Source organism: Dreissena polymorpha, chromosome 1 (genome assembly GCF_020536995.1).
Source record: "Dreissena polymorpha isolate Duluth1 chromosome 1, UMN_Dpol_1.0, whole genome shotgun sequence".
In the NCBI taxonomy this organism is placed as follows: domain Eukaryota; kingdom Metazoa; phylum Mollusca; class Bivalvia; order Myida; family Dreissenidae; genus Dreissena; species Dreissena polymorpha.
The window spans coordinates 17481724-17497543 of NC_068355.1; the positions used below are offsets into that span (position 1 = coordinate 17481724).

Here is a 15820-nt window from a genome sequence, read left to right on the forward strand (position 1 = left end):
TGAGTTGAAATAGGAGTGGAAATTTGTGTTATACTATCCTTCACTTATTTCACATTCAACATTATGCAAACCTTCATAACGAATTGAAATTGCTAGATGATACTATAGGGTGGATATTTAAGAGTTGACACTTAATTCTGTATTCTACCATTTAACACGCCTAGTTTCAATTCAAGACATCTGCGCAAGGAAAGCACATGTGTTCCACAGTCTAAATCTCATACACAAAACTGACATGTTGGTATTCAATCAGCAAAATAAGTATACATGATATGTAGACACTTGTTTTATTCGTCTTAAATGTTTCTTTCTTTCCCCAAAATGTTTCTTTTTGACATTGTCTTACAAAGAAATTAAGGTGTACGGAAGAAACCCCCTCCAGAAGAAACCCCCTTCGCTAAAAACGGCAGAGCGGAAGAAACCCCCTTTCATAGTTTGCATACGCGGAAGAAAACCCGCTAGTTTTGCATAGGCGGAACAAACCCCCTTCGAGTTTTCAGACAGGCGGAATAAACCCCCTTCCATAGCGGAATAAACCCCCTTCCAGACGATTTAGTTACATTCAAACGCACGGTAATTGTTTACAGAAATTCACTTTCATTTTCAGGAAGTTCTCGGGAAGCACGTTTTTTTGCATGATTCAATTTTTTTTTAGACAAATGCTTCGGTTATTATAGGAAAATATGTACGAAATATCTTCGTCACTATCGGCTCTGGGCGCTAATTTTGTGTTTTTGTTATTTTTATCAAACTAGTACAAGTTAACGCATATAAAATGGTATAATCTCACTGAAACGGATGTATTGGGGAATTGTTCGAGTCGGGATTTTACTAACTCTGCGGGAAAGACTTAACACTTAGGAAGGGGGTTTATTCTGCCTGTCTGAAAACACGAAGGGGGTTTATTCCGCCTGTCTGAAAACTCGAAGGGGGTTTGTCCCGCCTATGCAAAACTAGCGAGGGGGTTTCTTCCGCGTATGCAAACTATGAAAGGGGGTTTCTTCCGCCCTGCCGTTTTTAGCGAGGGGGGTTCTTCCGAAGGGGGTTTATTCGGGTAATCAGAAATTAAGACAATCATTTAAACCTTAGTTCACCTGTCTTCAATAAGTCTTTAACTTTCAAAACAACCTAGTAAAAAAAAGCAGCCAACATCCTACACTCATCAATGAAAAAGATATAAATAAATGAATATAGAAGAAACTTCAGTTTCCATCAACAGAATAGACATACAATATGAATAGCTGAGCTAACTGGGAATGGTCGCACAATTAAAAAAAAAAATTTACAACAAATGCACAGATTAGAGGCAGAAGTGGCAAACATGAACAAATAATGATCCCCCTTTAAGTAAATGATCAAATAAATGGTTTAGGCCCTCATTTTGACATATTCTTTCACTTTCACATTAACCCTTTGCATGCTGGGAAATTTGTCATCTGCTAAAATGTCATCTGCTGAATTTTTAAAATTAGCATTTTCTTCCATTTTTTTTCAAAAAATACTATCAGAATAGCAAACAGTTTGGATCCTGATGAGACGCCACGTCCTGGATCCAAACTGTTTGCAAAGGCCTTCAAAATTCGGTTCCAGCACTGAAAGAGTTAAGGCTGTATTCTGATAAGCAAATCCAATCCTTTGACCTGTTTTTGTTTCCTGGTGAGCCATCTCAGAACTCAAATTTAAATTGAATATTCATGAGCGTACTTCTTTTTGCATAAACAAGTTGCATATTGACTTTAATACTTTGCAGGAAAGGCTTTGACATTATTTTTAATTAGACATCAGCAAAATGACATTATAGTTGAAATTATTTAGATAAATTTTAGAATCTAACAGCAGATTTTGTATGCATTTCATCAGTGTATTAATTTGGAAAATTTCACTGGTATATTAACTGTGAGGAGCATTTTCTCAAACATACATACACAGATGAAATGCAGAAAAAAAGCTGTTAAATTCTTAAATTATTTGAATAGACGTATCTTATTTTGAACCAAATTCATACAGAAATCTCAGCATAACCACCACAATGAAAAACATGGCCAATACAATGGCCGCTTGTTTTCAGAAGAATTACTATTACTTGACATTTAGTTCGGTGATTACAGGGGGATTATTTATCAGACATTTGAACTTACTGGCTGGTAGGGATCATTGTAATAAAATCATTGTATGTAAGCATTGAAAATTCCACTCTTTTAAGCATTAGTATCTAGTTGTCTTGCAAAATTTACATAAAAATGAACCATGACTAAGGAGAAATTAATCAGTCTGCTTTTATATTCCAACCCATCCCGTGAAAACACCCTACCCATCTTTATGGGTTAACAAAAAGTCTCCATACATTTCAATTTAATAGATTCAATGTTTTTGAGGCCATCTATAGGGCACACGGACATCTGAAATCAGCCTAAAGGATCAGAAATCACTCCCTTTTGTCCTTTTGTAAATATTCAGTAGTGTTAAAGTTGTAATAACAATATACTTAACTTTTACTTATTAACAGTGTTCTGATTTCATTTTATTTAAGGGCAGTTTCGGCCAGTCATTTTCATGTAAACAACAAAGAACTTGGGTACATGGGACAGATCTACACTGTTCAGCAGAAACATTTTTTTTATCTATTCTTTTTAAGTTAAAATATTAAAAGCTTTTTCTAACTCATAACTTAATTGCTCATATTTAGACCAAAGGTTTCTTTTTGTTCAAGACTCTCAAAGAAAGCTGTTTTGACCCCAAAAACACTATAACTCCTGTATGCAGTAATACACAAGTAATCATATAAAACAGTAAATTGTATCCATATTATGGGAGGGGGAAGAAAATTAATTTTTACCTTTTACTAAAACATCATGGTGCAGCATGTTAAGAAACATGTTAATGCTCAATGCTGGCATAGCAAATGATATATGCTTGATTGGGGCATAGCAAATGGAATGTGCCAGCTGTGTATACATGCTGGATTGGGGCATAGCAAATGGATTGTGCCAGCTGTGTATACATGCCTGATTCGGGCACAGCAAATTGAGTGTGCCAACTGTGTATACATGCTGGATTGAGGCATAGCAAATGTTAGTGCCAGCTGTGTATACATGCTCGATTGGGGCACAGCAAATGGATTGTGCCAGCTATGTATACATGCTCAATTGGGGCACAGCAAATGGATTGTGCCACCTGTGTTTACATGCTCAATTAGGCACAGCAAATGGATTGTGCCAGCTGTGTAAGCATGCTCAATTGGGGCATAGCAAATGGATTGTGCCAAATGTGTAAACATGCTCTGTTTCGAAATAAAAAGAGCTGTCAGAGGACAGCGCGCTCGACTATTCGAGTGCTTGACAGTATAACGTAAGCCATCATGGAGAGGGGTGGGGTATAATGTGGGTGGGTGGTCATTTTATAGATGATCTTTGAAAAATAAGGAAACAACATTTTATTTTATATCTTTTTTTTTTGGGGGGGGGGGGGGGGGGGGGGATTTTGGGGTGGGGCATGGCGGATGGTTTGGATGGAGTGCATTGTGGTATGTCAGGTAAGTGTTGTTTTGTCGTAGTATGAATCAAATGTGATCATAAATGAAGAAGTTATGGCAATTTAAGCAACATGATCAATGATCTAAGTAGACAAGGGGCCATAATTCTGTCAAAATGCTTGATACAGATGTCTGCTCTTGTTTATAGATGGAGGTCATGTTGGTAAAGAAGTATGCAAAATATAAAAGAAATATTTCAAAGGACATAGGAAATATTTGGGGTAGTACGCAAATTTTAACATAGATTTATCAATAATATGCATATTCCAAGTATAAAAGGAGCAATAATTATGTCAAAATGCTTGAAACAGTTGTCTGCTCTTGTTTATATATTGGGGTCATGTTGGTAAAGAAGTATGCCAAATATAAAAGCAATATGTCAAAGGACATATTTGGGGAAGTACGCAAACTTTAACATTTGCACGCTAACGCTAACGGGAACGCTAACCCCGACGCTGGGGTGAGTAGGATAGCTCCACTATATATATTTCATATATAATAGTCGAGCTATAAACTGGATTGTTCCTGTTGTTCATACATGCTCAATTCGGGCACAGCAAATGGATTGTGCCAACTGTTTCTTCATGCTCAATATGGGCGCAGCAAATGAATTGTGCCATCTGTGTATACTTGCTCAATTGGGTCACAGCAAATGAATTGTGCCAGCTGTGTACCGCATGCTCAATTGGGCCATAGCAAATGGATTGTGCCAGCTGTGTATACTTGCTCAATTGGGACACAGCAAATGGATTGTGCCACCTGTGTATACTATCTCAATTGGGCCACAGCAAATGGATTGTGCCACCTGTGTATACTTGCTCAATTGGGTCACAGCAAATGGATTGTGCCACCTGTGTAAACTATCTCAATTGGGGCATAGCAAATGAATTGTGCCAGCTGTGTATACTTGCTCAATTGGGTCACAGCAAATGGATTGTGCCACCTGTGTATACTTGCTCAATTGGGACACAGCAAATGGATTGTGCCACCTGTGTATACTTGCTCAATTGGGCCACAGCAAATGGATTGTGCAACCTGTGTATACTTGCTCAATTGGGACACAGCAAATGGATTGTGCCACCTGTGTATACTATCTCAATTGGGACACAGCAAATGGATTGTGCCACCTGTGTATACTATCTCAATTGGGACACAGCAAATGGATTGTGCCACCTGTGTATACTTGCTCAATTGGGCCACAGCAAATGGATTGTGCCACCTGTGTATACTTGCTCAATTGGGCCACAGCAAATGGATTGTGCCACCTGTGTATACTATCTCAATTGGGACATAGCAAATGGATTGTGCCACCTGTGTATACTTGCTCAATTGGGCCACAGCAAATGGATTGTGCCACCTGTGTATACTATCTCAATTGGGACACAGCAAATGGATTGTGCCACCTGTGTATACTATCTCAATTGGGACACAGCAAATGGATTGTGCCACCTGTGTATACTATCTCAATTGGGACATAGCAAATGAATTGTGCCACCTGTGTATACTTGCTCAATTGGGCCACAGCAAATGGATTGTGCCACCTGTGTAAACTATCTCAATTGGGCCACAGCAAATGGATTGTGCCACCTGTGTATACTTGCTCAATTGGATCACAGCAAATGGATTGTGCCACCTGTGTAAACTATCTCAATTGGGGCATAGCAAATGGATTGTGCCACCTGTGTATACTATCTCAATTGGGACACAGCAAATGGATTGTGCCACCTGTGTATACTATCTCAATTGGGACACAGCAAATGGATTGTGCCAGTTGTGTTTACATGCTCAATTGGGCCACAGCAAATGGATTGTTCCACCTGTGTATACTATCTCAATTGGGACACAGCAAATGGATTATGCCACCTGTGTAAACTATCTCAATTGGGCCACAGCAAATGGATTGTGCCACCTGTGTATACTTGCTCAATTGGGTCACAGCAAATGGATTGTGCCACCTGTGTATACTATCTCAATTGGGACATAGCAAATGAATTGTGCCACCTGTGTAAACTTGCTCAATTGGGTCACAGCAAATGAATTGTTCCACCTTTGTAAACTACTTTGGAACCATTATTAATCGTCAGGCATTAATTTTCATAAATTTCGTAAGTCGACCGATCGGCGAATTTAAGATCCTAACGAACAATCATGCTCTATGTTTGAACAAAAACAAACACTAAGTTGAATATTTTAAAACTTAACCGTAGACATGAGGCATTTAATTCCAACATAATCCATGCACACATTCACTGCTGTTTCGTAATCAAGATTAATCCGGTGTTGACACAAAGGGATGTAGATTACACAAGGTACTTAACGGACACGTTACACTTATTTAAACGCATGTGCAGTAAAGCTGTATCGAATGCGTTGACTTTGTTTATGTAGAATGGTAATGAATTAGCGCTAATTGTTTATAACTTTATTACCCATTAGGTACATTGTGTTTTTCAGGGTTGTTGCATATTAGCCACCACGCAGCAAATGCCGATGAAAGACAATAAACCAAATGAAAAGATGACGATGTGTGATCAACATGCGTATTTATCACAAATTAATAAAGAATATTTTAATTACTGTTTGTTGTTTGATTGTTTGCGTTTAACCACACTTATTACTATTTTATATGTATCCATTTATTAATTTTTAAATTATTGACATTATTGATTTATATACCGGTAGTTTACTTTTTTAAGAACAAACACACACATAGAGTTTATAATTTTAATGTTGATATCAGAATAAAAAAGCATTTTATTTGAAAAAAAAACACTTAACAATCTGATAATATTCTAATAATAGAATAAGACTTATTGGCAATTGGCTTCGTTGTTACAAACACTCGTTAACGGTTATTCGATCCCACTTGTCCGCTAATCATAACAATGAACGTGTGAATGGCATACATTAAGACGGTCCATTACTATCCCTTGATAACAAAAGACTAGTTAATTGGCATGTGACAAACAGGCCCCACCTCCTGCAGTGATTCTCAAGTGTGTTCCCGCATTCGTACCACGATTTTTCGCAACTGCGATTGATCGCGAATAAGTATTACACACATATCGGATATTGACTGACGCATTTTTTTAAAATTCAAAATCAGAAATCGGCGAATTTAAGTGCTGACGAAATTGTAATTTTTATGAAAATGACGAAATTTTGTGCTGTCGAAAATAAATGGTTTCACAGTATCTCAATTGGGCCACAGCAAATGGATTGTGCCACCTGTGTATACTTGCTCAATTGGGTCACAGCAAATGGATTGTGCCACCTGTGTATACTATCTCAATTGGGACATAGCAAATGAATTGTGCCACCTGTGTAAATTTGCTCAATTGGGACACAGCAAATGGATTGTGCCATCTGTGTATACTTGCTCAATTGGGCCACAGCAAAAGAATTGTGCCACCTGTGTATACTATCTCAATTGGGACACAGCAAATGAATTGTGCCACCTGTGTATACTTGCTCAATTGGGCCACAGCAAATGGATTGTGCCACCTGTGTATACTTGCTCAATTGGGTCACAGCAAATGGATTGTGCCACCTGTGTAAACTATCTCAATTGGGGCATAGCAAATGGAATGTGCCAGCTGTGTATACATGCTCAATTGCGGTATAGCAAATGAAATGTGCCAGCTATGCATACATGCTCTATCTGGGCATAGCAAACGAGTTGTGCCAGCTGTGTATACAGGCTCAATTCAGGCACAGCAAATGGTTTGTGCCAGCTATGCATACATGCTCAATTGAGGCACAGCAAATGAATTGTGCCAACTGTGTATACATGCTAAATTAGGGCATAGCAAATGGATTGTGCCAACTGTGTATACATGCTCAATTGAGGCACAGCAAATGGATTGTTCCATCTGTGTATACATGCTCAATTGGGGCACAGAAAATGGATTGTTTCAGCTGTGTATACATGCTCAATAGGGGCACAGCAAATGGATTGTGCCAGCTATGCATACATGCTCAATTGAGGCACAGCAAATGAATTGTGCCAACTGTGTATACATGCTAAATTAGGGCATAGCAAATGGATTGTGCCAACTGTGTATACATGCTCAATTGAGGCACAGCAAATTGATTGTTCCAACTGTGTATACATGCTCGATTGGGGCAGAGCAAATGGATTGTTTCAGCTGTGTATACATGCTCAATAGGGGCACAGCAAATGGATTGTGCCACCTGTGTATACATGCTCAATTGAGGGCACAGCAAATGAATTGTGCCAGCTGTGTATACATGCTCAATAGGGGCACAGCAAATGAATTGTGCCACCTGTGTATACATGCTCAATTTAGGGCACAGCAAATGGATTGTGCCAGCTGTGTATACATGCTCAATTGAGGGCACAGCAAATGGATTGTGCCAGTTGTGTTTACATGCTCAATTGAGGCACAGCAAATGGATTGTTCCATCTGTGTATACATGCTCAATTGGGGCACAGAAAATGGATTGTGCCAACTGTGTATACATGCTAAATTGGGGCACAGCAAATTGATTGTTCCAAATGTGTATACATGCTCGATTGGGGCAGAGCAAATGGATTGTTTCAGCTGTGTATACATGCTCAATTGAGGGCACAGCAAATGAATTGTGCCACCTGTGTATACATGCTCAATTGAGGGCACAGCAAATGGATTGTTTCAGCTGTGTATACATGCTCAATAGGGGCACAGCAAATGGATTGTGCCAGCTGTGTACACATGCTCAATTGGGGCACAGCAAATGGATTGTGACAACTGTGTACACATGCTCAATTGGGGCATAGCACATGGATAGTTCCAAATGAGTATACATGCTAAATTGGGGCCTAGCACATGGATTATTCCAGCTGAGTATTCATACTAAATTGGGGCCTAGCAAATGGATTATTCCAGCTGAGTATTCATACTAAATTGGGGCCTAGCAAATGGATTATTCCAGCTGAGTATACCTACTCAATAGGGGCACAGCAAATGGATTATTCCAGCTGAGTATACCTACTCAATAGGGGCACAGCAAATGGATTATTCCAGCTGACTATACCTACTCAATTGGGGCATAGCAAATGGATTGTTCCAGCTGCCTATGTATAATATGCTAATTTTAGGCATAGCTTATTGATATTGCAGGCCATGTTTGTAAATAATTAATGTGCACTGTTGTCTGACTAAAATGCGGTTAGGTCTTTACCTTCTGTTTATTGGCAACCACTTCCTGGTGACACAAACTGCACTGGATCTTCCGCTGTTCACAGTCGTTCTGCAGATGTTCAGAAAGATGGCACTGGTAGATACCCTTAGAACAGTTTGGACACAAAACTGTTGTGTAAGGACAATCCTGAAAATGCTTCTGGAAACAGAAAAGACAAGACCAAATTTCTTTACAATTCCATATCCTGGAATGCTGCTCAAGCTTTTTGCTTTCCGTTCACAGTTAATTTTTTAATGTTACTTTTTCACATTCAGGATCAGAAAAAATAACTCAAGAATATAGGAAAGTTGCAATTATTAACTTATATAGTGAACACATATGCAAATGTAATAAAACATCTACTTAAAAGAATTAGATGCTCATTAACATACCATTGTAATGAGAATATTTGTCTACTATGCATTTAATTGCTATAATTTTGCATGGTAGCAATAACTACACCAAATGTTACAGGGATTTGTTCACAGACTCACAGTTGGCAAAATGACAATTTTTTTATAGATTTAAACATGAGCTGTCTCCATAGGATTACATATGCCTCTGAAAAACGCTTTGATAGAAGTTATGAGAAGTTTTGGAAAACTTAACGTAGATTTCGAAACCTAAACGCGGAGCCTAAGTTCAAGGTCAAGGTCAAAGGGGTCAAAACTTGTGTGCGTATGATGTGCCTTATCCATATACACATGCATACCAAATATGAAGGTTACATCTGAAGCGACATAGAAGTTATGAGCATTATTTGATACCTAAACGCAAAGTGTGATGGTCAGACAGACGGACAGACAGGTGTACAGTGCGATCACTATATGCCCTCCTTCTGGGGCATAAAAATAAAGGTTTACTTAATATTTTTACACATGAAATAACACTCATGACTTAGAGAATATAAAAAATATTGACGCATTCATGGATAATGATGAATGAGATCAGTGAAATAATAAAGCAGTTGAAACACTGTTCATCTACATTTTGATAAAATGTTGTTAATAAAATACAGTTTCAATTCCTTTTTCTGACGCCTGAATGGTCCTGTAGTAGTTTGTTAGAATTTTGCTACCAGAGGTCAAATGTTTAAATCCCAGGGAAGGCAGTATTTAAAAAAAAAATAAACAATATAAGATTGTTTTGTATTACCACTATCATCTTGTGAGACCTTAATGAATAGAATTAATTGGTTTGTAAATAAATTTCATGACATTTTTTTTAAATACACCAATCTGTGAACAAGTCCCTCAACCAAATGTTTTTGTGATATGCGAACACATCTCTCAAAACAATTGTTATTCAAAATTGTTCAAAAGACTTTATTCTGTCTGTAGTTTAACAGGCAACTTAACCAATGGAGACAAGGCAGTGTAAATGACATGCAATAATGAATTATCATTGTGACTTCCATACTTAATTCCACTGCGGTTTTCACAGGTGACAATGGGATATAATAGGAAAATTATTTTTTCCCAGTATTTGTGCAGTTGAATTTTAATGAAAGTCATCACCAGTGACAAGAACACCAATTGTTAATTATCAACTTAAAAAATACTAAAAATGAACAATAGTACTCTACAATTATTAAAGCAAATTACAGGCTACACTTAACATGTATGTAAAACTGTTGAAAATTTATCTACTTAACGTATCTAGGTTAACCACAATAGTTTTAAGAACAATCTTCAAAATTTCATCCCTCACTTGAGACTCTTATATAAACTACTCTTACACTGAAACTATTCAATTGTCTATGACCAGTTCAAGCGCTAACAATCGCTAACAATCGCTTGTTTTAACAATTAAGTTTAAACAAAAGGTCATATGGGTGCAGTGCTAATCATGACAGGGTTTCATGTTTAACAATAATGCCAACACTTCCTTGTTCTACCTAACCAAAATCTCTGTGCTTCCTTTTATGAATAAAACACATTATCAGGTAACATTTAACCCAGAAGATTTCAGATAACATTTCACTATAAACGACATTGATTGTTTACTTCCTCATACAATCTGTACAAAGTAAGCTTGCCAGGAGATTTAAAGTTACACACGCATTCTTCTTAATGATTTTTTTCATTATCAAAACGACAGAATGTTCATGTATGTTATACTGTTAACTCAATATGGTTAATGGACATGAGCTAAGCTCTGTGAAAAGGGGGTTTAATGCATATGGCTAAAGTGTCATCCCGGATAAGCCTGTGCAGTCTAGACAGGCTTATGAGGGGAAAACTTTCCGCTTTAATGATATTTTTCGTTCTAAGCAAAGATTTAGTTTAGGTAGAAAGTGTCGTCCCTGATTAGCCTGTATGGATTGCACAGGCTAATAATGGACGATACTGTACGCAATTGCATTAAACCCCCTGTTCACAGAGCACGGCTTTTTTAGTTTTAAACAGGCAGATTCATTTTACCACCTTTAAAATAAAAGTATTTAAAATCAATATACAGATATCCTTAATAAAAATAAGAAGATTGAAGTTTGCATTAATGAAAAAAAACTTCAAGAGTGAATAAGCAGAGGGTTGCCCATGGTCCATTTTTCGGTTCCCCACTGCTGCCCTTAATAGTAAAGTTGAACATGTTTCGAAACTCCAAACATTTTGTCAGTATTTTAATGAGCTTCATAACAAAATAATAACCTTTGATATGAAGCCATAACCCATTTATGCCTAGCGTCTAGAAAAAAGGCCTTTGCAAACAGTGTAGACTGAGATGAGACGCCGCATGATGCGGCGTCACATCAGGGTCTGGGCTGTTTGCTTAAAGGAATTTCTGTAAGAAATATTCTAAATATAGAAATAAATATACTAGACATCCCTAATTTTGGAAATAAATTTATCCAATTTAGAAGAATGGGAGAGTCCACTAGGCATAAATGGGTTAACTCTTTCAGTGCGGGAACCGAATTTTGAAGGGCTTTGCAAACAGTTTGGATCCATATGAGTCGCCACAGAACGTGGCGTCTCATCTGGATCCAAACTGTTTGCTATTCTGATAGTATTTTTTGACAAAAAATCGAAGAAAATGCTAATTTTAGAAATTCAGCAGACGACATTTTAACAGACGACACATTTCCCAGCATGCTAAGGGTTACTGGTCGGCATTTGACCCCTAACATGATGCATTTACTACATTATCAGACCAACAAACTGGTCTTGCTTTCAATCCAGCTTCTTTATAACAGCATTTTGTTTCCTTAGTTTTTATCTCTTGGATATTTTACAAATTATAATTCTGCTGCATCATGAGAAAATGGGTCTAAATGCCAATGTCTGAAGAAGCCCGTTGTATAATCATGTAACACAAAGTCACATTAAAGAAAAACTTCATTTCATATGAAACAATACATAGAAGTTTGAATGTTGTACATTGAAAGGTTCGGGTATAATAAGTTGGACAGGTTTGCTTCTACGAACAGACATGTGGACAGAAAAATGGACAGATGGACAGCCTGAATGAACTTTGTGTAGCCTGAGTGGTGCATATCGATTCCTGTTTAAAGTTTAAATAAATGTTAAATTTTATGTAAAAGGGCTTTAAATATGTGCCATGCTCTGTGAAAAAGGGCAGTCTGCACTGCACAGGCTAATCTGGGATGACACTTTACACATACGCATGCAGACTACACAGGCCAATCTGGGATGACACTTTATGCACATTCATGCAGACTGCACAGGCTAATCTGGGATGACACTTTATGCACATGCATTTAACCCCTTTGTCACAAAGAAAGGCTCATATGTAATAAATATACAAAGGACATTACTGGCTTTCAGCATAAATAACAACATGATCTGAAAAACACATCAGCCAATTGTAACTCACAATGACATCAATATAAATCCTCCTCATAAATCAAAACCTATTATACATTTTACAGATTATATGCTTAAGTATAACTATACTTAACATATTCAGTGCACAGAAACAAATCAAAGGTCAATTGTAACTGTCATTGTGTAATCTTAATGACCACTAAATACAACAATTTGATTGGTTAGAAAATAGGCTGCCTACCAATAAAAATCCACTAGCAAATAAAGCCCTGAATTGCCTTTTGACTAAGTCTTCCTCAATAACATCTAACAATTGAAAAAAAAAATCACATGAAAAGAAACATTTACTGTAGTATATGAAGTTCATTTGATTGGTCGATAGTACAAAAAAGCTAACAAATCAGAGATTTTCTCATATTTAAGTCGTAGTACATTTATAACATGTGTATACATTGTGTACATTTTCTGCCAAGGTAAATGGATGTTGATTTCTTCCTGATTTAAAAGATATGAAAAGGAAAGGTTTTGCTTTGAAAATTACTTATTCTTTCATGTACTCTACACATTATCTTGTCATAGGGTGAAATCTTGAAATCGTTCTAGGTATTAAAAGCTATGATAAAAAAGAAAAATCTTAACTCTTTCAGTGCTGGAACCGAATTTTGTCGGCCTTTGCAAACAGTTTGGATCCAGATGAGACGCCACAAAACGTGGTGTCTCATTAGGATCCAAACTGTTTGCTATTATGATAGTATTCTTTGAAAAAAATCGAAGAAAATGCTAATTTGAGAAATTCTGCAGACGATGTTTTAGCAGACAACAAATTTCCCAGCATGCAAAGGGTTAACATTCAGTCACCAAGACATATTGAGCTATGCATAAAAATGTCTTCTGACTTCATATGCAACAATTTTAGCTAAAGACTAGATTGTGAATGCCCACAGTTTGGTGAAGAGCTATTTTGCCCACTATAACCCTTTGCATGCTGGGAAATTTGTCGACTGCTAAAATGTCGTCTGCTGAATTTGTAAAATTAGAATTTTCTTTGATTTTTTTCAAAGAATACTTTCAGAATAGCAAACAGTTTGGATCCTGATGAGACACCACGTTCTGTGGCGTCTCATCTGGATCCAAACTGTTTGCAAAGGCCTTCAAAATTCGTTTCCCGCACTCAAAGGGATAAAGTAATGCACAGATTGTGCATGCCCACAGTTTGGCCAGGAGCTATTTTGCCCACTATAAAGTAATGCACACATTGTGCATGCCCACAGTTTGGTAAGGAGCTATTTTGCCCACTATAAAGTAATGCACACATTTGTGCATGCCCACAGTTTGGTCAGGAGTTATTTTGCCCACTATAAAGTAATGCACACATTTGTGGTCTCATAAGCAGACAGGGACGCTCCATCCAAAACTGTGGGGATAGCATAAGACCCATTTTGGCATGTGCCAGCTCATATATGTGCGAAATTCTTCTGCTTTCAAGAAATAATATAAGTATTCAGGCTTGTTTTTGCAAAACGTTAAAGTTTAAAATCATTCACTTTGTAAAAAAAAACATAACTGAGTATGCAAAAAAATTGCAAAAAATGTTAGGAGCATATTAATTTGAATTTATTGGCAAGATGGCATATTTGAAACAAGTGAAACAACAATAATTTAATCAAAATCTCTTTAAGGAAATTGTCAATAGATATGGCATTTTTGTCATATCTCATAAAATATGATTGCTTAAAAATCTTTAATGTTTTTAATAGACTTATTTAACTTGTTTTACAAAAGAAATATGATTTATTGTCTCAGAACGTTGTTTTTTACTAAAATGGTCTTAAAAGAATTTGCAGAAGAAAATCTTCAAAAAAAGGTTCTAAGTGAAAAATTGTAAGAATTAGACAATTCTATATTAAATATCTTCTCTCTTTCCTTTGCCAACATCTGGCATTTCTAAACACCAAACCGACTGCTAGACGTCTTCCTGATTTGAGGTAATATAGCTCATTTGCTAAAGCCAATAAACTAAAAACACTGATAAACAGGAGATGTGTTTGTCAGAAACTCAATGCCCCCTATTGCGCCACTTTGAAGCCATATATTTGACCTTTGACCTTGAAGGATGACCTTGACCTTTCATCACTCAAAATGTGCAGCTCCATAAGATACACATGCATGCCAAATATCAAGTTGCTATCTTCAATATTGCAAAAGTTATCGCAAAACTTTAACCAAGGTTAAAGTTTTGGGACAGAATGACAGAGTGACAGAATGACAGAAAGACAGACAGGCCAAAAATAATATACCCCCGATCATTCGATCCGGGGGCATAAAAACAACACATAAGAATGAAACATGCTACTGACCTGCAGCTTATTCAGAGTGATAATTTGTTCACAGCGCTGTTCTTTGTCGGCGCTATTCAGTGGGTTGGGACAACGGACTTTCAGATCAAGGGTTTCTCTCTTTGCAAAGTTGTCTTGAAATAGCTGGTTCTCATCTAAATACTGGTTATCCACTGGACATCTCCTATCTGACTCCCTGAAAGACATACACATTCATAGCCATGATCAACCATAGAACTCTGTAATTGGGATGTATCATCTGATGGTGTATTATTCACCTATAAGTAGAACAAGTATGACCAAAATTTAACTCTAAATACCTCATAATACTTTTTTGAAGTTTCATGTTTTCTAAAAAACAAAAACAGTTTACTGTTATTGACTGGACAAAGTTAGGGGAGGCAATTTAGGGAGGTTGGGCGCACAAAGATACTCATCTAGTAAAACAAGCCAAAAGTAATTGTAAAATAAATTAAAGAGAAGGCATTCATGTACAGGTAGACAACCAAATGGATAAATGAGCCTTGATCTGGTAAAATAGGGCTTAATGCAAGTGCATTAAGTGTAACCTCATAGAAGACTGTACTGTCAAGACATTGCAACAGTGTTGTCCCTGATTGGCTTGCACAAACCGTTCAGGCTAATCTGGGACAACACTTTATGCAAGCGCAGCACAATTAAACGAGCACTGCATAACGGGTGCTACGCTCCGCTACAGGTGCAGTTTTGAATAAATGAAAGCTTGTCAGATTTTTTTATTTTTTTTAGAGGTCACAGTGACGTTGACCTTTGACATAGTGACCCAAAAATGGGTGTGACATGTAGAACTCATCAAGGTGCAGCTACATATTTAGTTTTCAAGTTGTAGGTGGAAGCAATTTGATTTTAGAGCCAATGTTCAAAACCTTAACAAAATGTTAAGGTTTTAGCACGACGTGGACGGCGGATGACAAGCTGGCTATGACAATACCTCGGGTTTT

General features: G+C 37.2%; 1 protein-coding gene across 8 annotated transcripts in view; it reads right to left on the minus strand.

Moving 5' to 3' along the window:
* LOC127872910 (TNF receptor-associated factor 6-like) overlaps positions 1–15820 on the minus strand; it is a 79204-nt gene that overhangs the window by 11561 nt on the left and 51823 nt on the right. For all 8 annotated transcript variants that reach the window (XM_052416465.1, XM_052416445.1, XM_052416466.1 and 5 more), the window contains exons 4-5: positions 14862–15036; positions 8717–8875 (exon numbers count right to left, since the gene is read on the minus strand). In XM_052416465.1, coding sequence (XP_052272425.1) covers positions 8717–8875; positions 14862–15036 — 334 coding nt within the window. The remainder of the gene's footprint in view (positions 1–8716; positions 8876–14861; positions 15037–15820) is intronic.